The sequence below is a fragment of the Pseudopodoces humilis genome, chromosome 4, assembly GCF_049639895.1.
Source record: "Pseudopodoces humilis isolate 2021_Gansu_Grassland_sample_001 chromosome 4, ASM4963989v1, whole genome shotgun sequence".
NCBI classification, from domain to species: domain Eukaryota; kingdom Metazoa; phylum Chordata; class Aves; order Passeriformes; family Paridae; genus Pseudopodoces; species Pseudopodoces humilis.
In genome coordinates this window covers 17,414,546-17,436,260 of record NC_142203.1, presented here as the reverse complement: position 1 = coordinate 17,436,260, position 21,715 = coordinate 17,414,546, and the positions used below count along the sequence as shown (strand labels likewise).

Genomic DNA, 21,715 nt, shown 5'->3' with positions numbered 1-21,715 from the left:
TTGGTTTTAATGTCAGCCCAACATAAGCATAAGTACGTAAGGAAAAGATGCATGGGGTAAAACACAGGATCCCTAGAAAGCCCTGGAGAGTTTCTCAGCTCTCCATTCCTCAGGTAAATACATAAATGCTAGGAAAAGGAGGGGAGCTGAGGAGCTTTGCAGTAGTGTCAAACTGCTAATCAAATATATTTTGAAGTCAGTGAAATCGAAAGGTCTTGTTTCAGATTGTTGACATCAGGTCACTTTATCTGATTAGAAATCTGTGTATGCAGTAATATGAAATTATCTGAGATGCTTATGGTAAGAGAGATGCTCATTTATCTTCAAGATTTTTATTGTAAAATGCAACAGCTTACCATCAAAGGTTAAGACTGCCATCTAACCTTCCATAAAAGAACAGTGTAGATCACTCTATTAATATCCAATCTTGGCTATCTTTAGGTTGGAGTCAGTATCAGGAAGCTTAAAGACAGTGTTGACCTGTAAAAGGATACCTGCACAAATTCAATTAGGCAGGTTTTATTTTTCCCGTACAAACCTGCAACTTTTTTATCTTCAGCACCTTTCTACTCAGTCTCAGCTTATTAACTGTAGCAGTAGCGCAGTCATCCGTCCTTCAAATAGCGCTCCTCTAGCAGTGTTTACAGGGAACATACACTTCTACATTCTTTTTTCAGCTTCCCTCCTTGCTGGTGTTTCTAAGTTCAGTCAGTATTTGGGTAAAGAAGCAACTTATTAAACTTATTAACTTATTAAAGAAGAAACTTATTTTGGGACTCCAGGCTCCAAATCCCTACACTCTATGCAAACTGTTGAAGATCTGAACAAGTGAACAATGGTGTACCTAGTTCTTTCTACTTCCCATGCTCAGGTTTGGCTAATGCATTGTCAGTGTCCTTTTCCCTTTTTTGACAAATGTGTTCTGCGCAATGCTGGTTCAGCTGCAAGTGCTTCAGTTCACTTCTGCGGCTACAACTTTGTTCCTTTGTTTGGCTTAAGCAAAGTTTTCATGCTGAAGCAATGAGCTTCATTAGACATGTAGGTCCCTAAGTTGAAAAATAGGAAATCATCCATTTTCTGTAACATGTTTTATCGCAACATTTCAGCTCCTAAGATAATTAATTCATGTTGGACGTTTTTGTGAAAATTTTTTCAATCCACTCAAGCGGCTTTAGGGGCAAAGGTCTGCTTTCAAGTACTTGTCTAAGAGTTTTCTCATCGTTTTAGTGGGTTTCCAGGGTAACATTGCATTCTTCCTTTTCTGCTTGCATCCTGCATTCCATGTTGTGAAGTTTCTAAGGCTGCAATTTCAGGACAACTTTAAGGTAGCTTAGTGGTGTGTGTGAGATTTATGTCTTCCATCTCTCCTTCTAAACTGCAGGATACTAGTTCTATCTTTCACCCCTTGATAAAACCAGTCTCCATGTTCATGCTCATCAAATTCAATCAGAAAATTATCCAGGTTAGAACTAACTTGAGAAAAAAGAGACCTGTTTCCTCTTCTTTTACAAGTTGCACCAAAGTAATGCAAGTGTTCATGGCAAGTTCAAGCAGTCAGGCAATTTCTGAGACACCTGGTAGCTCTGAAACATGCTGACCACTGAATTCAGAGGATTAGTTCTTTCAGGAGAATTAGAAAGAAATGGGCATCGAGGAAAGAAAGCAAACATCTACACACAGCATGGATGTGGACAGGGAGATACTGCCTTCCAGCAGAGGTTGCATCCCAAAGCCTGAAGAGGTACCCTGCTGGGGTGATACCAGCAGTGTTCCTTCTCTCTTCTCCAGGCTAGAAGAGTCTACCAGTTACTGCATAGGTTTGGGGCAGACAAAAGCAATTGGGTAAAAAGGGCCTCTAAGCAAAAAATTATTTAAGCATATCAAATCACTTTCAGAATAAAGATTATGTAGAGTTACACAAAAATCATTGTTATTTTCTTCTGCAGATCCACTGTTTATCGTTTGGCTTTGGGTTGAATACTGAAACATTTTTCAATCAACTTCAGAATTAAAAACAAATGAGAAAGGTAGCATTGAAAAGAAAAGACTAATTTTCTTAAATGCACATTTTCCAACAGATTCAATGTTTTCAGCACTTTGCTGTTGCTGTTCACTGTTTTCATGCAATCTATTTTTTATTCTCCTTTTCACAGATCGAATTGCACAGAATATCATTAAATCTCATTTGGAGACATGTCAGTATACAATGGAGGAATTACATCAGCTAGCATGGCAGACCCACACATATGAAGAAATAAAGGTTTACCAGAGCAAGGTACAATCCTTTAATATGCTTTTTCTTCTGCTTGAAATTGTTAACAGAGTAATTTATTTGACAGGAGTACACTGATGAGTTTCCTACAGGGCAAAATACACTTTTCAGTACCTTTGGGGAACTGGTTGCTGAAAGCAAAGCAGTGACACTTCATAAAATAAAGCAGCAGTTTTCCAGCATATTGAGCTGTTTGCTAATGTTAAAGCTTAGGTATGGTCATGGAATCCAGTTTTCTGTGCTTGTTATTACAGATCTTAACCTCATGCACAAACTCAGTTAACTCCAATTTGATTGTGATTGGATCCTCACTTGTAAGGATTTTAAGAACATAAGACAACCTTGTTTCCTTATCATTTTGAAAACATATCTGCTTTTTCTGTGAATAACAAACACCTGTCACTTACGAGAGCAGAGGATAACAAACTGAAAATACTCCTTAAATTGAAGCTCTTCAATGTTGAGTGGAAAAAATTATCTCATTACACTACATTTTTGTTCTGCTCCTGTGATTCTCAGGTCAAGTTCAGTCTTTTTTCCACTGGCACCTCTTCAGATGTGGTCCAGTCATCTTTGAAATCTGAGGGGCTGTGCAGTATTAGCAGGAACAAAAACACACCACAGCTTGCAGTGAAACCAAGAACATCCATTTTCATTTACACACATGTGTGTGCAAGGAATTGCACAGAATATCATTAAATTATTATCAGAAAGTCAACATTTTAATGTAACCTGTGTTAAGATACTTCAATTATATATTTCAGCTTTCAAGCTAGAAAAATACTCTGTTGCATAAATCAATATCATTGTTCCACTTCTTGCCCAAGAGTGCTGTGGAATATATGTGTTTTTCATGCCACTATTAGTCTGTTCTGCACAAAAAGCCAACATTAGAATCACATTATAACACTGGGAAGTGCATTCTGCTCCTTTGAAAAGGCAATACCAGGGTTCAGATGAGTGGGGCAGCGTCTTGTGAAAGCAGCCTTCTAATGAGAAGTGTTGGGTGCCTAGAGGAAAAGAGATGCTGCTAGCTCTGCCTGGGTATGGGGATGGAGCGTGGGGAGTCCTGCTGTCTGCAAGGCAAGAAGAACTTAATGCACTGTTGTACCTGTTTACTCACCACTTTGCTCTTGCACGTGTGCTTTCCTGGAAGACAAGAGAAGCTCTGTGGCAGCAGTGTGCCATTCAGATCACCCATGCTATCCAGTACGTGGTGGAGTTTGCAAAGCGCATAACAGGCTTCATGGAGCTCTGCCAGAATGACCAAATTCTCCTTCTTAAGTCAGGTGGGTAAACACCAGAGGCTTGAGACTGAGTCCCTAGAAATGTGCTCTCCTGTCCTTTCCTGCAAGTAATTTTAATTCTGAGGGAGCCCTAATTTCTGTCTGTTGCATTAAGTACATTAACCTTGCTGTATTTTTTCACATTAATGATGTTACTGACTTCTGATCCTCTCCCCTCTACAGTCAGTTGTGGTCATTAACTACACCCACACCCACACACACACACACACACACACACACACACAAAGAACCATTGCAAAAACTGCAGTCTCCAACCTGACATGTGGTGGAAGGAGCCTGCAAATTGAGCTGGTCGAATCAGTCATCTGCCACCCTGTAAAATGTCATTAATGAAACCCTGTAAAACTCGTCATTAATGAAACGAAGGCAGGCTCCCAGGGGCCTGCCTCTGTGGTCATCCTTAATCTTTTTAATGAGACTACAGAAATATTCTACAGCCAATGCACAGGAGGGAAAATTCCTGCTGGTGCCAGTTGTTTTTGGAATAAATGAGAGCAGATTATGGCAGTGTGCTCCAACCACGCTCTCTCTGCATGCCCAGTTTGCATGTGTGTGCATAAGGGCAAAGGGAAAAGGCTTTCCTTCCTTATCAAGGGACTCAGTAATTCCTGTGCTCCGAAAGAATCCTGACAAGATTTATCATGACTGTGCAGTAACACTGCCAAGCCCAGGAGGACAAAATGGCATGACTAAGTGAACCACAAGAACCACGACTGGTAATTAACTGCATTTACCCTGTCATATCAGTTTCTTGCTCCCTCCATGTGTAAAAGGTAGGATGCTGTGTGAGGCAGCTTGTTAAAACTTAAGTGCTTCTCTTTGGAGAGAGATCTCTTCACTAAGGCTGAAAGCCTGTGTGATTCAGCACTCCATACACAGAAGTCATGGACTGTTCTGGGTTGGAAGGGACCCACAGCCCAGTTTTTCAGTGACTGCCCCAAACCCACAACCCTGGTGTTATTACCACCATACTCCAACCAACTGAGCTAACCTCAGTGGCAGGACCAGAATCACATACTGTTCTAAGGTGGAAGGGGTCCAACAAGGATCAAGTCCAGCTCTTAAGTGGCCTGTGGGGGAATCAAACCCACAACCTTGGCCTTAAGAGAACCATGATTGTGTCCTGGTGAGGGATTGGGCCCTGATGATGGGCTCAGCTGCAAAGGGAAGTGATACAGAGACTCAGGGAACACACAGGCAACCTCCTAGAGAAAGGGAGTTATAGTACAAAAACTATTTTTTTTAATCTCATACTAATTTTGAAAATGCTGCAGATACTGGTGCACCCCTAGGAAACTTCATTTGACTGGCAAGGCTAACAGCACAACTGCACCTTCAGGAAAAGATTTATTTCACTCTGCTGGAAAACATTGTTAAGCTATGGCATATAAAAGTGCGTCAGGTTTTATTTTCTCTTTTACTGTTAATGCTGACCAGGAATTTGAAAATGAAGACTTTTCTCTCAAAAGCATATCTGCAGAATAATGCTCAGATTTTGAGTTCATCTTACAGAAGATCTGGCTTTAGTTAAGAGATCTTAAAATTTTTCCTTCCACTTTTCCAACTGCATAATTTTGCAGTTAGGAGATAACATGCAAAGCTAAGGATTAAAAAGGAAGTGGTTTTTTCTCTATTCAACAACCAGTAAAAAAGAAAAATAAAAACAAACAAGAAGTAAAACCTATTTTAGGTGTGCTCTTGGCAGTTCTTTAGCTTATACTTTCTTTCTAAAAATGCTTCATGATGTTCTCCCTCTCCAGTCAAATTAAGCTGGACTTTTTATATGCCTTGAATGAAGCTGGTTTTTGTTATAAAAAAAAAAGGTTTAGCTATTAAAAAGGAGTTTTAATAAATAATGCCTATTTTTCAGGATAAAGTATTTAAAACTGAAATTATTTGCCCATTATCTAAATTCAGATCTAGTCCAGGTTGCTAATTCTCTGAGAAGGGTGAAAAAGTCAATCTGTAGAAAAGTGGTTAGACTGGAGCAGAAATGACCCCATTCTCTACTCAAAGCAGACAGAAATATATTTTCTTGCATTCATAGATGTATAATGTAGATGTCTTCAAAGAGTGTCTGTCCCTTCTGATGTTTTTAATGACTGATGGCTTCGTAAATATCTTCTTGAGCTTTCCTGTGCTCTGATGTTTGGCAGTAATACCTGGTACCTTTGCTCTTTTTTCTGTCTGCTAGGCTGCTTGGAAGTGGTTTTGGTGAGAATGTGCCGTGCCTTCAACCCACTTAACAATACTGTTCTGTTTGAAGGAAAGTATGGAGGGATGCAAATGTTTAAAGCTTTGGGTATGTTGCTCTTCTTTTTTCCAACCAATTGCATTGAGCCATATAGCAAGAAATTTTTCTTTATGGGAATAGTGACCCACAGTGGAAGTCTCCAGTAAATGTTGAATCCTCAAGTCTCCAAATGTCTTGTTTGAAACAGAAAAAGAAAAAAAAAGGTGATTCCATTAGCTTCTAACAATGATAGCTGTTTTTCTCTAATAAAAACAGAGAAGCAAGAGGGTTTTTTCAAATAGATTTTTTGCCTTCTGAAGTTTTGATGAACCATGAGTTTATGGCAGGACAAGCTATTTGTCTTTACTGTTCAGTTACGGTTGATGAAAGAAATCCCTCCCACTAATTGTGTCCTGCAGAAGGCAATTTTAGCCCCAGCAGTGAGGAGACTAAATTAATGAACAACTTGCTGAAAATACTGTTTTGCCTAAAACTTTTAAGTAAGCTCATTTAGATTCATGTACTGAAAAAATTATTCTGTTTCTCAACATGATATTGAGTGCTACCTGAAATGTTAATAGTGAAATGTTTGTGTTTTGTGCATCCATCAGACTGATAATATCAGAAATTGATTCAGGACCAAACTCAAAGAGAGATATTGCCTTCAAATGTATATATTTATCATAATTTTTTTTCATAGTGTGTATCATAAACATGCTACTTCTTTATAAGTTTAAAGCATTTATGAATGTGTATTAATTAATTTATTTTTATCTTTATGATGCTTTTGCCAATTTTCATACACATTTGTACTTAGTAAAATTATGTATAAACGTTATTTATTGGTCCTTCCTCCTCCTTAAGTTTAATACCTGTTTAGAAACAGATATTACCTCACTGGGAAAGAATATTCACTGTTAAGATGTCTGTGCAATTTTTGTACTTCAACCTCATTCTTGTTAATTTTTTTCACTTCCGTGTACATCTTAGTGCCATTTTCAGGTTACATGAAATTTTAATAGTTAATGAAAACTATCAGTACAGAAATTTAGGAACAACTTTTTCTGACACCAAAACAATCCCTGCAGTTTGAAGAGCTGATTTCTAACATTGGTTCTCTTTTGTCTGCAGGATCTGATGATCTGGTAAATGAAGCATTTGACTTTGCAAAGAATTTGTGTTCCTTACAGCTGACTGAGGAGGAGATTGCCTTGTTTTCATCTGCTGTTCTGATATCACCAGGTAACTTTTCATTCCAAACACTGGTTTTTTTTTACCTCTTAGTCCATCTCTTTCTACATGCTTAAATAGCTGTTTAAGCTGCATCAAATGTAAGCAGTGTATTAAGCAGTGCAAGAATACCTGAATTACCCAAATATACCATCAGGAATTACATATAGTGGATGTACATCCAAAGTGTAACAGACATGGGCAGGATTGTGCAGACAAGAAATGCAGGCTGGCCTTCCTTCAGACCATCTGAAGAGAATTATGTTACTCAAGAGGTACATGTTCCTCCTAGCTTTTTCAGGGACTAGAAAACTCTCCACCCTGAGTAGGTTATACAGGCCATAACTATGATGGGCTTTTTTCTTGGGAGTGAGAGCGTAAGCAGTGAAAATTGGTGTGCAGTCCTATCTGAACCTAGTTCCAGGTGAGAGGCAGTGATTTAAAGTGCAGCATGCTCTTTCTCTTGTATCATATACCATAACTCTACACAGGTAAGCAAGCATTTAAGGGAAGGCTGGCTGGCCACGAAGAGACTTATGTGATTAAGTTGATTCATAAAGTGGGTCTAGTACACAAGCTCACAGTTTAGTGTGGAATTTTTAAGTATGCCTCAAGGAATGGAGACACATAGTTTCATCTAAGGATAACCTCTTATATAGCCTTACAAAAAAAAAAACACACTACAAATTATTTTTCCAACTTTTTCTGCTGAAGACTTTTTCTAGGTCACCTTGAGCTTTTGCACATCTGTGTTGCAGATAATGTTAGGCAGAATTAGACTACCACAGATGGTGTCAACACAATCATTCTCATCATTAACAACACCTACTGAAAGGACTCCTTTTTTTTTCACTTTGAGCACTTCTTGCCATCATCTGCTCAGAAGTGAAATAGTTGAGCCAATGACTCTTCATGAGGTTATGCCAAAATACAACCCTCTAGACATTGATGATTTCTACCTCAAAGGTGTCCCCACTGTGTGCAGTGCCTCTGCACCACCCCTCCAGATGTCCTGACTTTCTCTGGAACAGCAGACTTGCAATGTCCTGATTGGTCTCTGCCTATCATTTCTCTCCCAGTCTGAAAAGACCAAAACTGGGTGGGTGGCATAGGGTGCTAGCTGCGGGAAAAATTAGATGGAATCAAAATTCTGATTCATTTCTGCAGTTCTGCATTTGTCCTTTTAGTTTGGAAACCAGAGGATATATGCAGTGTCTCCTATTGTATTAGCTAAAAAAAAAATAAATTTAAAAGGAACAGAAGTGTTTGGTGTACGCTGACTGCTTATTTCTGCAGTCTGTGAGCATGTGTAACTAGTCCTAAGACACAACAAGAAGGAAATGATGGGCTGCAGCAGCACGTGCAAGAGTGAAAGCAGTCTTTCTTCCATAAAAAACCTGTATATTTGGATTGTTTAAATAACTCCCATTTTAACTGGGCTGCTACGTTAGAGAGTGGGAAGACAGAGAAAATAGTCCAGAATGAACTTATACTGAAACATGCCATTTATTTTCTTTCAAAAACAGTAACAGTAATAGAGAATGAAATATTTCCTTCCACATTTGATGTTCTGGTTCCTCCACAATAAAGAGTTGAATCATGGGAACAAATTAAAATAATTAAAAATAAAGCACTGCTTTACAGAAGTCACTGCACCAGTCCTTCCATTGACTAATATAAGCTTACAAAGATTCCATATAGGAAGTACTCATATTCAGGTTTCTTTTCTGCAGAAGTCACCACCTGAAAGGCGACTCTTGCAGCCTTGATCTCAGTGTTTAGGCAGCTTACAGAAACCAGTGCACTCCACTGGGAGTAAGGGGACCTGAGAACATCCATGAGTAACATCCATCAGTAGTTTTGCAAAGGCTGCAAAGGCCAGTGTCACATCCCTTTTCCTTCTAATTCAGCATACAAATCCAGATTTTCCATTTCTTGATGGACATAACCCACATTGTTTGAAGGTGATTCTCTAGTTTGATTTGTGATTTCAAAAGCTGAAATGTTGTAGAAATCCAGCAGAGGCATCTCCACCTACAAAAATACAAAGGATGCACTTGGTAAGACAGGATCTGCTCCGTTGTTCCAGTCCCTCTCCTGAATGCCATGTTCCTTCTTCCTTTTGCCAAAACCAAGTCTTGTCTCTTTCTGAGCTGTCTCTCATCTTTCCTACACAATTCTCTAGCCTAGTGGACTGTGTACTCTTCAAAGATGGACAAGTCCAAAACCCAAGAGAAAGAGTACACTGTTGAAACACTGCTTCCTACATCGTTTAAAGGTGGTCACTAATCTATTGACCTTTTCCTGCACTTCTGTGAACATAGCTAGAGTTACCTGTGAAATTCCAGCCAAATTTACAGATGCTATTCAGGTGGCAGAAACCACATTTTGAGATACAAATTTAGCATCTGTTAAAAAGGTTTACCTAGCTCTTGTCATAAATTTAAGAACTCTTGTGTGATATACGGCATACTTCATGACAGATGAGTGATGAACCTGTCCTTCAGCTGCCTCAGTCTGTTTTTAAGCTTATTCTTGTGACAGAAAGGGAAACCTCTAGGGACTGGTCTTTGTGATAAATCTTTTTAGCTACAGTCTGCCACAACAGGCATTAATTTAGCATGATTCAAAGACCAGGTTTTGCAATAGCATAAAGTTTGGCGTCCAGCCTGTGAAGTCTAAATGCTACTGTGTGCTTGTTGTGCAGAAAGTGCATGTGTTCTTAGCTAATTCCATTTCTATGGCCACTGATGGCACAGGATCCATTGGCTTACCTTCAGGGAACACAGTTCTCTAACATTTACAAAATACTGGGTTTTTTTCCTGATCATCTGTTAAGTAGCTGAGGTTTGTTTTTGTCTCTTTTCACAGTACTTGACAATCAACTCTTTTCATGCACCTTTCCCCAGAGACAGTAAGACAAATGGCAGAACTGTGCTACTCCTGTGATGAAATGTTGCTCATTTCCAGCCTCTGTGGCATGTGTGCTCATTGAAGTGGTTAACTTAAATTATTTCTGTGACTTATTTTAGTGATGGGGAATGGGTGAAAGAAAAGTGAAAGGGTTTTTTCCTGAATCTTTCAATTTGTACATGGAGATTCAAGCTTGTGATAAAAGAAGTTCTCTTATTTCCCATACGAAAGCTAAAATCTGTAGCCAAGAACTGGTCTGGATTGCAGGAGAAAAAAACAGTTTCCAGTGTGGTAAAACAGAAGGTTCAGTGGTGCTGCAAGCACACTGCATTAATGGATTTGTATTGTCTTGGGGTCTGCTTCTTTTCTTTCTGTGTGTTTGTCTCTAGAACCTATGACTTGTGAGAATATAGATTGTGAGGACAACCTCCTGCACTTGGGGTTTTCTGGTTTCTCAAAACCATAGAAGCCATATAGGTTTTAAAACAACTGTGTAGCTGTTATCCTTCCAGATATTCTTGTATTTTGCATTGTTTAAAAAGAGTACATTTTTAAATAATGAGAAACTTGCACTTTGCAATTCTTTTGAATTATTGAAGAAATTCTCTTGAAGAAAGCCATTTCTTTTTATTTAGAATATCTTTTGTCTCAAAATGTTAGCGTAGTAAATAATGAGATATATTAATGTTTGAATAATTATATTATCTTATTTTCAAAGAACTGTTTTGATCAGTAAGTTTATTATTTATGTATTAAGACACTGAGATAAAATGACATGTTTATAACCTAGCCAGTATGGAATTAGAACACTGATTGTACCAACAGAGAATAATAAAATGTTGAGCCATGTTTCATTTCTGTTCCCATCTTTATGCCTAGCATCCTGTTCTAGACAACGAGATGCAGAGCCAACACTGTGTTCCTGTACATTTTGTGTGTGTTAATTAAGTGCTCAGGTGATCCTTTAATGGGTTAAGACACTTTGCCTCTGAAACAATGTCTTTAATTACTGTGCAGTCCTTCCTCGTGAGAATTAGGACTCCTGTGGGTACTTGGCAGTGCAGTACCCTGTGTGCACCATGAGCATGCCCCAGTCTCTGCATTCTTTAACTTCTCTTTTCCTTTTTCTCAGATCGAGCCTGGTTAATAGAGCCAAGGAAGGTCCAGAAGCTTCAGGAAAAGATTTACTTTGCACTTCAACATGTTATTCAGAAGAACCACCTCGATGAGGAGACATTGACAAAGGTAAGTTCTTTAAATAAAACACCAAGCAGACCTCAAGCATGACTCTTTCTCTTTCCACAGCCATTTCTGTACATATTGCCACATTAATGTAGGCTAAAAGAAGTGCACTATGTGCTTGCCGTGCATAGAAGATAGGCTTGTTTGACTCTTGTCCCTGTTGCCTCTTACTCCATTTTTTATCCAATATACCAATAATTTTAATTCATACCCTATAAAGAATGTGACTGCCTTTAAAAAGTGCTCATTGAGGCTGTTCCTTGATAAATGCATTTTTTGCCCTTGACTAAAACTTTGGGGGCAGCTCTCATAGTAAGAACAATATCAAGTCCTTTGGATGGGTTTTGATGGAGCTTTGATAGAGTGTCTCTTTCAGTTACTCACCAAGACACTAACATAGTTCATTTTGGAAAGTGTAATTTGTACAAAATATGCTTCCACCTTCTTCCTTTTTTTCTTTTTTTTTTTTTTTTTGTTTCAATGTCTTACAGTTAATAGCCAAGATACCAACAATTACTGCACTTTGCAACTTGCACGGAGAGAAACTGCAGGTATTTAAGCAATCTCATCCAGACATAGTGAACACACTGTTTCCTCCATTATACAAGGAGCTTTTCAATCCAGACTCAACCACTGGCTGCAAGTGAAGGGGATAATAGAATTTTCACGTAGTCATGGAATGCATCACTAGTAAGACAAAAAGAAATGTTTTCATGAAGAAATTATTAAAAATGTCACTACTGCAACACTAGGAATGTCCTGCACTTAATAGAATTATTTTTCACCGCTACAGTTTGAAGAATGTAAATATGCAACTCTGAGTGGGGATGTCTTTTTTCTCTTTTGTTTACCTTTTTTTTTTTTTTTTCATTTTTGAACTGACAATTAATACACAAATATAGGACACTGGGTGTTACCTTTTTTTTTTTTAATTTACTTTTATTGGGGGATGTTTTGGGAGACAACTGTTCCTAGAATTTTATTGTAGATAATACATGATAATAGAGCAGTACTTCGCAGTATTACTCTTGCTGTTTATTGTTCAAATATAATTTAAGAAAATTCCACTTATTAGACTGCCTAGTTCTATGTTTTTGATAGTTTAATGCATGTGGAAATTTGTAGCTGCCTTGGAAATTATGGTGCATATATGGAAGACACACACACATATTTATATACATATATATGTATGTATGTATGTATATATGTATGTATGCATTATATGCATACATGCTGTAACTTAAAATCACATGCCTACATTTAAAGGATGCTCAATCCAGCTGTCATATATTTCTTACTCTCCAAGTAATGTATTAGATTTACTTTGCGCAATCAAGATTTGCTTTACCAGAGTTAAATTGTCAGCTGCCAATGTGTAATGACAGGATCACTTCTGAGATGTGTGTAATGTAGTGCATGTGTGCTGTGTGTAAATCAAACATCAGGAATGTATCAATGGTGCAAAAGCCTTGTCTGGATGGTTTTAGTGAAAAGAGGAATAGGATTGGTTTGGGTTTTGTTTTTTTTAAATATTCTCACTGTTACAGGGATAGAACATCTATAAAAGTGAACATAGTAGGACCTGATCTCAGTAAAGTATCTGAAACATGGAGTAAAAATGTAGACAATCCCATGTGTACATTTTTTTTATTTCACACGTGATTTTACATATTTATATATATATATATATATATATATATATATATATATATATACATATATATATATACTGTTTTTAAAATTAGCTTCAAGTCTTGGTTTGTTTTTTGCTGAACTCTTTAGAAAGATAGGTAGTAAGCTCAGTGAAAAACCATAGCAAGCCTAAAATGTATCTCTGAAGAGGAAAGGAAGGAGGTGGAAAGTCAAAAGTGGGTGAAGTCCATGGTTACAAAGGACAGTATAATTGTCCATGCGTCTGACAGTCGTCATCTAGATGGGACCGATGGTTTCCACTACACTCATACATTTGTGTATGTTTTAAACACATGCATATATGTATGTATATATCTGTATGTATATAACTGTGTATATATATATATGCATATATAGGATTTATTTTAGATGCATTTCAGGAGTGGAGCGAAGGATTGGATTGGAGCTTTCTTTTTGTCTGTCTCTGAATTGACTGTACTTGCATTTGCTTGCAAAACCAAAGGCAAACACAGAGGGGAGTGGAAGGCTGCCATGGACTTAATCTTGTGGGTTCATTTCATTTAATCAGCAGTCATTTTTAATGTACCTGCATTCTGCCAGAAGTACAAAACACAGATGTTTTAGCTATGAAAGAGGGATTAAGTTTCTGCTACATCTCTCTTTACCACCGCTTTCACCTACTGTGAACTTTTTCAGAAGAGTCTCCTCCTGGGATGCCAGTGGAGGGCATAGAGCAGAAATAAGAAGAAGCAGGCAGTAGAGAAGAAAGGAAGTGAAGGCAGGATCACAAAGCAGATGTGTTTCTTTATCTCAAACCACGCAGAAGCCAGTGCAATCTGAGGCAAGGCAAGGGGAAGCACAAAGGACCTGCCCATTTGCCAGGCTTATGGAGGGGCAGTGTCACAGGGAGCCCACAGGTGGGCCCTAGGGTGGGTGAAGAAAATTGAAGAAAAGATAACAATGCCTTGTGCAGCTCTGCTCTCAAGCTTCTCTCTTCTTCATGAGCAGATAATTCACAAGCTGTTTCAAATATTTTGTGGACTTCTCCCTTGCCTCCCATTAGTCAGCTTGCAAGTTTGCATACGTGTTTTGTGGCAGAATCGAGTCTAGAGAATATCACAATTTGTTTGTTCTGTTTTAGCAATGCCAGAACAGGTATGAGAGTAGTTACAAACTCAGCTAATAAATGTTTCTGTGCAGGTCCATTACAACTTAGAAAAAAAAAAGGAAAAAAATCTGTCCAGCAAATTCAGTTGTGAGAATTTTGTTGCAAATGTGACATACTTTTCAAAATTGCTTAATTCTACAGAACAGCAGTTACTAAAGTTACCTTTTTTAGTCCAAATTCAGAGCACATTTCTCTAGTTATTACCTTAAAGTGTCTTCAGTTAACATAATAAAGCATTGCTCTTGACGCTTCTTTATACCACTCTAACTGTAAGACTGACATTCCTTTATAAGGTGATTTTCCTGTTTGCAGCCCTTCTTGTATGGCAAATCCAGGAAAAAGATCCCAAATTTCAAGTATGTGTATATCAAAACTTAATGTCTACGTACTATTTGTTTAGATTTATTGAGGAAATAATCAAGTCATGCTGAACTCTAGAAGTGCTGGGTTTTAATTGCAGGGGATTCATGTTTTCCTTGATTTCCCAACACAAGAACACACACATACTGTTTGAAATATTTTATAAATTCAGTATATCAAAAGGATATATTTAGCCAACCCATAGAAATATAGCATAAGTGATAAATACTACTGTTTATAGTGCTGCTTAATAAAGAGCTTTGTCATGTTTATAAATAGTCCTTCACAATTGTGTGTTACATCTTGAAAATGTTGTTTTCTTCTCAAATAAGCTAATCACTCCTTGGGATTTTTGAATTACTTCTCAGGCAAGATAACTAAATGGAGGTCACTAGTGAAAAAGACATCTGCAGGGCCTCTAATCCTTAAAGCACTATTCTGATATCTCTACAATGTCATGACCTTTCCAATCAGTAATGATTATGATCACATGTTAAAGATGTGAAATGAAAGAAAAAAGGTTAAGTGACTTGTCGGAAACCACAAAGTTAGAAATACCCAAAAGTTTAGAAATAAAAGTGGATTCTTGGCTTTTGTCCTAAAACTTCTAATACTCTGGCATACAAGATCTTCATTGTCATAAATAGGCAATAACCTCTACTAGGAATTTCAAATATTACCAAACAAGTTTTTGTTACTTTTAGAGCAGGATTTGAGCAAATAGTGGTGTTGTTTATTTGGAAGATGAAAATTAATTTTCAAAAATTATTTATTTATGGAACTGTGCTGTGGTAACTGCAATTAGATTTTATTTAATTTTCTGTCATTTGGGCTTGGCCACATAGGTATCGTACCTCTTTTCCCCTATTCCCCTATTTCCCCTATTTCCCCTACACTATTGAGTGTAGAACAACACATAATGATCACATGCCACAGGCTGGATATTGGTGATTAGTTTTGCCAGCTTATACTCAAAGTTTCAAATTCTTGACACTGGATTTCACATATTCACAAGTTATCCATGGACTTTTAGGGATAAAATAGAATGGATTTTTAGTAAATAACTTCACAGTATTAGTACTTCATTGATGTTTGTTTTGGCTTTAGTAGTCCATGGTAGAACCTGAAGCTTTTCAAGGGTCTAAAACTAGAATTTGTCACATCTTCTTGTTGTAATAACTGGATATGTTTGTTGATTTTTTTAGTGACAGGCTTTTCAAATGAGACACATTTTTTAATGATTGATTAACCTGGGACCTGTGACAAAAGGCTATTTTAAGCATATATTTAAAGCATGTATTGAACCTACAACTAGCATTGCTCTCCAGTAATTCAGCGGTATTATGCTAAATTACCCTTGGCATTGAGGAAGCAGATGTACAGTGTTCATTATTCTACCACAAAGACTTTATTTCGCTGTAAATATCACTCTTGCCTGTTCTTTTTATAAAGAACTAATTCTAAGATTCATATTTCCTTCTAATGGAAATTGCTAGAAAAGAAACATGGTGGTAAAAGGCACATCAGTTGAGGAAACTTGTTTCCAAAAGCAACATGTGGTTTTTGATTGGCTTATGATAGACAGCATTAAGGAATTGATTCTGCAAGTTGTCAGACACTCAGCTCTAACTAGACTCACTAAAATTTGAGGCATTTCAGCCAAGAAGGTGCTCAACCAATCACAAGATTGGAGGCCCTTGGCATTAAGAGGTCCCTCTTGAGCTTTGTTGAGCAAAAGGCAGATGTTACTCTCATAAATGCTTTGACTTCATGCTCCGTGTTGTTCATTTCAGCCCAGTTTCACAAGGGTCAGTTTATTCTCCTGTTGCACCTTGGGCACCAACGCTGTTTCAATACCTCTGCCAGGTTATGGTGCTGAGGTGGAGCAGCTACCACAGCTGCCCGGGAAGGTGAGCTTTGTTACGTGATTTTCTTTGTTCAGTTTCACAGTGGTGTGTTTTCCCTCTGGGACGGCTTGCGGGATTTCTGATGTAATGACTTCTACACAAAGCTGCTCGTGTGTGCTAGCCTCTTGGCCTCCCACCACCAGCCTGTACGAGCTTCTCTGAGACTGCAGTCTCACAAATTGGTCAGGCAGCTCAGCTAGATAGAGATGTGCAGCTGATGGCTCCTTTCCCTGTTGGCTTTTCCACCCTTCTGAAGCTGTGCTTTCAAACATCATTTGAAAGATGGTCAGTCTCCCCCACTCCTTCTCCCTCCTGACTCTGTATTAATTGTGCTCCAGAAGAGCTATGGTCCAGCCAGGAAGGTGGTTCCTATTTTCAGTCAATGTCTTTTGGACATCCCAGGAATACAACACATAAAATCAAAGTGAAACACAGAAGATTTTTGGGGTTTTTTTTGTCCAGTACATTATGTCTAAGGATGTATGAAATAGAACCTTGAGACAGAACACCTTGCTTTTCCCTGGCCATAAAATAGCAGTGTATTTACACCCACCAGCCTGTCCCAGCACCTTCTGCCTCCACCCTAGAAACTAAATCCTATCTCTGACATCCATTTGGAACAGTGTGCTGGAGGCCCCATCCTCTTCTTTACTCTCTAAGTTTCACACTTCGTAAATGACAATCACTGCTCGATGCAAACGTTGCACTCTATGCCACTCAGGGATGTTTCTTTAGTGGAAATAACTCTATAAATGTAACAGTGATATTCTGGAAGAGAATGTTAGAGGCTTTGAAGGGCATGGCTTGAGCTGCCCAAGTGAACATGACCCAGACAAGGCTTTCAAGCCAATGATTAGGAGTAACATTGGTATAAACTGAATTCACTGTCAGCATTTCCTCAGCTTGATCTGTCAGACTTTGCCTGTTGTTTCAAAGTCAGCAGAGTCCTACTGACCCATCAGCTCATGATGTTAAGGTCCTTTTGGGAACAAAACGCAAACAAGCTTCGTGTGAATTACTGAATTTAGACAACTGACAAAGTTTCAAGGTACTCATTTTATGTACCATTAATGTGAGCTCATATTCAGACTTGCTGCAGGCATGTTAGAGGAAAGGTTAAGACATGGAATAAGTGATGGTGTGTCAGCAATGACAAGAGCACTGAGCTAGGACATGGAGAAGTAACTGTAAAGAACGAGTAGACATGAGCAAGTGGCTAACAGCTACCATTTTCTCTCAGGGATGCACAAAATCATAGCTAGCCCATGACTCTGTAGCAATACTTCTCTGTGGTATGATTAGTCCCTTTCTCACATCAAGAAAACATTACCCCATTTTATACTGTGCTAGTGAAAAGTACTCCCATTTCCTGGAGTTTTGAAATGTGTTTATCCCTCTACACTATGGATTTTCTGTCGTTACAAGAACACACACAGAAGGATAAATTGTGGTGGATGATACTGCCAGTCATTAAGTTAATTCCATGTCTTCAACCAAGAGGTTTTCCTCAGCTCTGAATATGATCATTGCTCCTGTTATCACAGTGAGTATGTGTGGTTTTTGGCTCCCTCCATCCTCTGAACTCCCTCCACTTAGAAGACTGATGGACACCTTCAGGAGGCAGAGAGGCCGGCCTCCCTATGCATCAGGATTTTCACCATCATATTCTTTAACTGTCCCATTGCAATTCTTATTTTAATCCTTCGGGTCACAAGGAGCCATGTCCAAGCAACTGAAGTTCTCGTTAGTGTGAACATTAAAAAGTTCAGAGGTCTTATGGTCAGAGGACCTTGCCTCTCTTTTCTTTTCCTTTTACTCCTTGCTCCTAGTGAATGAGGCCTGGAGTGGTAAATGACTCATCTTCATTCTTTCTCAAAGTTGATTTGTACTTGCAACCTGCAAGGGAGGCTCCAGATGATAGAAAGCAAGCTCCTTCTCCTCTTGCTTCATGCTGTCACTTTGCTGTGTTGTCCCTGCATGCATTGTCCCTGCATGTGTTGTCCCTGCATGTGTTGTCCCTGCATGACTGTGTGACAATGAGCCCAACACTTATATAAAAGCTATCATCCCAGAAGTTGTTTGCAGCTCTAAAAGCCACTTGTGTGTACAGTCTGCAGACAAGAATCATTGTGAAACAAGAAGAGGCCTAGAACTTCCACAGTGGTAGCTCACAGACCAGTAACTCTCCTAAAAAGGCAGGCTGAATGTCCAGTGGTGGCCGTGTCTGTGTCCTCCAAATGACCCTTGCATACATTTCTGTTGAGAGGATAAGGCAATGAATAAAATACTCTGGGAAAGAAGTGTTTCCTGGGTGTTACTGCAGGCAGCAAGGATAATACTGCTCACAGTGAGTACAGTAATATGATGTACTACATTTGGATATTTTCATCGTCCTCACAGTTCAAGCACAGCACATAGGGAAAGTGAAAGAGAACAGCATTGGATATAGCAGCAATAAGTAAATTGTAAGTGTTTCTTTGTAACTGTACTTGCAGAAATTGTTTGCTTTGCACGTGGTCTTCTGTACAATAACATAAAGAAAAAAATTCAACTAATGTAGATATCACAGTGATTTTGCATAATTTTTTGATTTGTTGAATATAGCTGCTAATTTATGAATGAAGATACTGCTGTTGAGAAAAATTTTTGTGCTTCAAGAAAATGCTGAGGTCCTTGTTTATGACTATATATTGACAGCAGTAAAGTATGTTCAATATAAGACTGGAGAGAATTTTAAAAAATGGCTCCTAGTTTTCAATATTAGGAGCACACTGGCCCCTTATTTGGGCAACAGGAATGCAGCTGCATTGAAACACAAGCAGGAGCAGATGGTTAACCACCAAGAACAGGAAAGAACAGGCTTTACCTTGACAACTGTTTCAGATAAAACCAGCTTATTTAAAAAAAAAAAAAAAAAAAAAAGCACTTATACTTGTCTTGATTAGACACGCAGCTTAATAAGTCAAAGTAACTACATTAGGCTGTTGACTTTGGGGATTCAGATTCAGATGCACTACATTTGTGGTTTTTTAATGTGTCACTTCAATGTCAGAATCAGGCAAAAAAGGTATTTTGTTGTTAGTTAAAAAAAACCTAATAATCATTTAACCCTACGGAGTGTGGACCACACATTCTTGTGCAGTATATGGGGATTTATTCGTGCACTTATTTTTAAAAAGCCACTGAGTAGCATAGCCAGTGAACTAGCCATGATAGTCTTTGCCTCTTGTGTGACTGCCATGTGACCTCTAGTACACTTTGGGGAGCGGCTCTGTGATTGTACTTGTGGCAACAAATAAAGCACAACTGAACTCTAAGCTGTTACCAACACTCAGCTAAATTGAATACATTGGGTATTTTGAGATTTATGCTAATTGCTATGAGATAATTCCCATGTTAAACTAATTACTTCAGTTGTAATGAATGGACAATATAAAGAATATAGGAATCATAATAGCAACAAAATCCCTTATTTTACAGCTGCACTCTCTGCCTCATTTGATTAACACTAAAGAAGTTACTTAAAAACTAAACAAACAAAACAAGAAGAAAGAAACCTGAGTATGTATTGTAGAAATGTAGAAGACAAATAAAATATTTTTTCATATGTAATTACTTTTAATATATGCTTGTGGAAGGTCCAATATGTATGCTGTCTCTGTAATTTTTGCTGTAAATAACTTGGGACAGTGAATACACTGATTTTTTCTATGTCTCTGTTTAAACATAAGACTTTGTAATGGGTTGTTTGTTTTTTTTTTAAAAGAGGAAAAACATCAAAGAGCAAATTATGTACTTGCTTCCTGTAAGTGTAATGTACTCTTCAGTTTTTATGGAAACTGATTGTAATAGATAAAAGTCTTTTGACCAGCCGTTGATATTTAGTGTATGCTTCTGTTCGGGAAAAAAATGTGGGATTGTCAGTGAAATATGATCCCAGCAAGTCTTTACAATGAGTACAATAATAATTCCTGCGGACTGCATTTAACTGATTTGAAGAAAAGTTGTTCAAGCAAATAATGCTTTCTTATAGCATATGGCTTTTATGAATCCTTCTGACATGACTTATATTAATAGAAACATTTCTCTCTTTCCAATGAGCAAAATATTTTTGTATGCCGTTAATTTCTTATTCTGATTTGAGGTCAGGTCACTCATTAGCTGTAATCTGAAGCCATAACTGATCTTCACCAAATGCACATTTTAAAGATCATAATGGAACAAAGAAATTATGTCCAGTTTATCAACAGCTGCAATGTAATACAGGCAGGAGCATAAATAATGGGCAAAGTATTTGGATGCTTTTCTGGCATCCAAATGTGACTTTAATGGCTAGTATTTTGTGATTACCAATTTATAAAAAATAAAAACATAATTAAGATAGATATTTAGATTTAAATGAAGCTTTCTAATATTTTTGAAATATCCCTGAAAATGCTTTTAGGATTATGAGAAGAAATGATTTTTCATATACTTCCCACTTTCAAATATCTAATGTTTTTATCCTATTTCCAGTTCATTTTGTTAGAGTGAAATGAGATGTTAAGACCCAGGATCCAAGCCCTGAGCTATTTGGTGCTTGGCTGTAGTTATATTGTTGTAAATCAATTTAATTTGAATTTTAGGGGTGTGTTGTTTTTTATTTGGTAAGCATGTTTACCACTGTTGGTAACACACAAGAGTTGCATTGCCTGTCAAGAAGTATGATAATAAACAATCTAATAAAATAATGAGTAGCACTCAAAAATTAATCACTCTCAAAAGACAAATAAAAGTTCCTTTCTAAAATCAAATGCCTCATAGAGTCAACAGTGGTTTCTGGGGGGGGTTGTGAGTTGTTTTTTTTTTTTGTTTGGTTTGGTTTGTTGGGTTTTTTTAATAAGGTTAATTGTGTAATAACTGTGATGTATCTTAACTGGCTTGTAGATGCAAAAAGCAGAACTGCAAATGAATCATGACATACTGGGTAAAAATCTGGCTCCATTGAAACCAGCGGCAAACCCTTCACTGATTTCAACAGTGCCAGGAGTTCATCCAGCATTTTTACATCTGCAATTCTCTTCTGATCTTTCTCCCTTGTTTAATATAATTGACCTTATTTATGTGTATGTGAGTAAAAAGACAGCCTGATTCATTTAGAAAGTGACCATTGAGGGTTTTTTATCATGAATCTTGTAGGACCAGCATACTTGTCAAATGAAAAGGTTCTATATTACTTTAGAATGTAATAGATCTTTGTCTTATTTTATGATCTGTAAATTATTAGTTAAACACTGTTAGCATTTCATAATAATGCACACATGATTTTTGAATGTTTTCTGTAAATGACAATCAATGTTGATGAAGTTCCTTTCTTTAATGCAAAATTAAAAAAAAAAACCTATAAGAAAATAAATTCTGTTGTGGGTTTTGGTTTGGGCTTTTTTTTTT

The 21,715-nt window shown here is 37.7% G+C and overlaps 1 protein-coding gene across 2 annotated transcripts in view; it reads left to right on the top strand.

Moving 5' to 3' along the window:
• Positions 1–21,457, top strand: part of RORB (RAR related orphan receptor B) — a 136,063-nt gene extending 114,606 nt beyond the window's left edge. Inside the window, exons 5-11 of one of the 2 annotated variants that reach the window (XM_005530367.3) lie at positions 2,154–2,275; positions 3,429–3,561; positions 5,774–5,881; positions 6,944–7,054; positions 11,088–11,200; positions 11,689–11,887; positions 21,212–21,457. In XM_005530367.3, the coding sequence (XP_005530424.1) occupies positions 2,154–2,275; positions 3,429–3,561; positions 5,774–5,881; positions 6,944–7,054; positions 11,088–11,200; positions 11,689–11,844 (743 nt within the window). In that variant the 3' untranslated portion in view covers positions 11,845–11,887; positions 21,212–21,457. Of the gene's footprint in view, positions 1–2,153; positions 2,276–3,428; positions 3,562–5,773; positions 5,882–6,943; positions 7,055–11,087; positions 11,201–11,688; positions 11,999–21,211 lie in introns of those variants that run through there. The other variant, XM_088054373.1, reaches the window with a different exon arrangement.
• Positions 21,458–21,715: the final 258 nt, after the last annotated feature.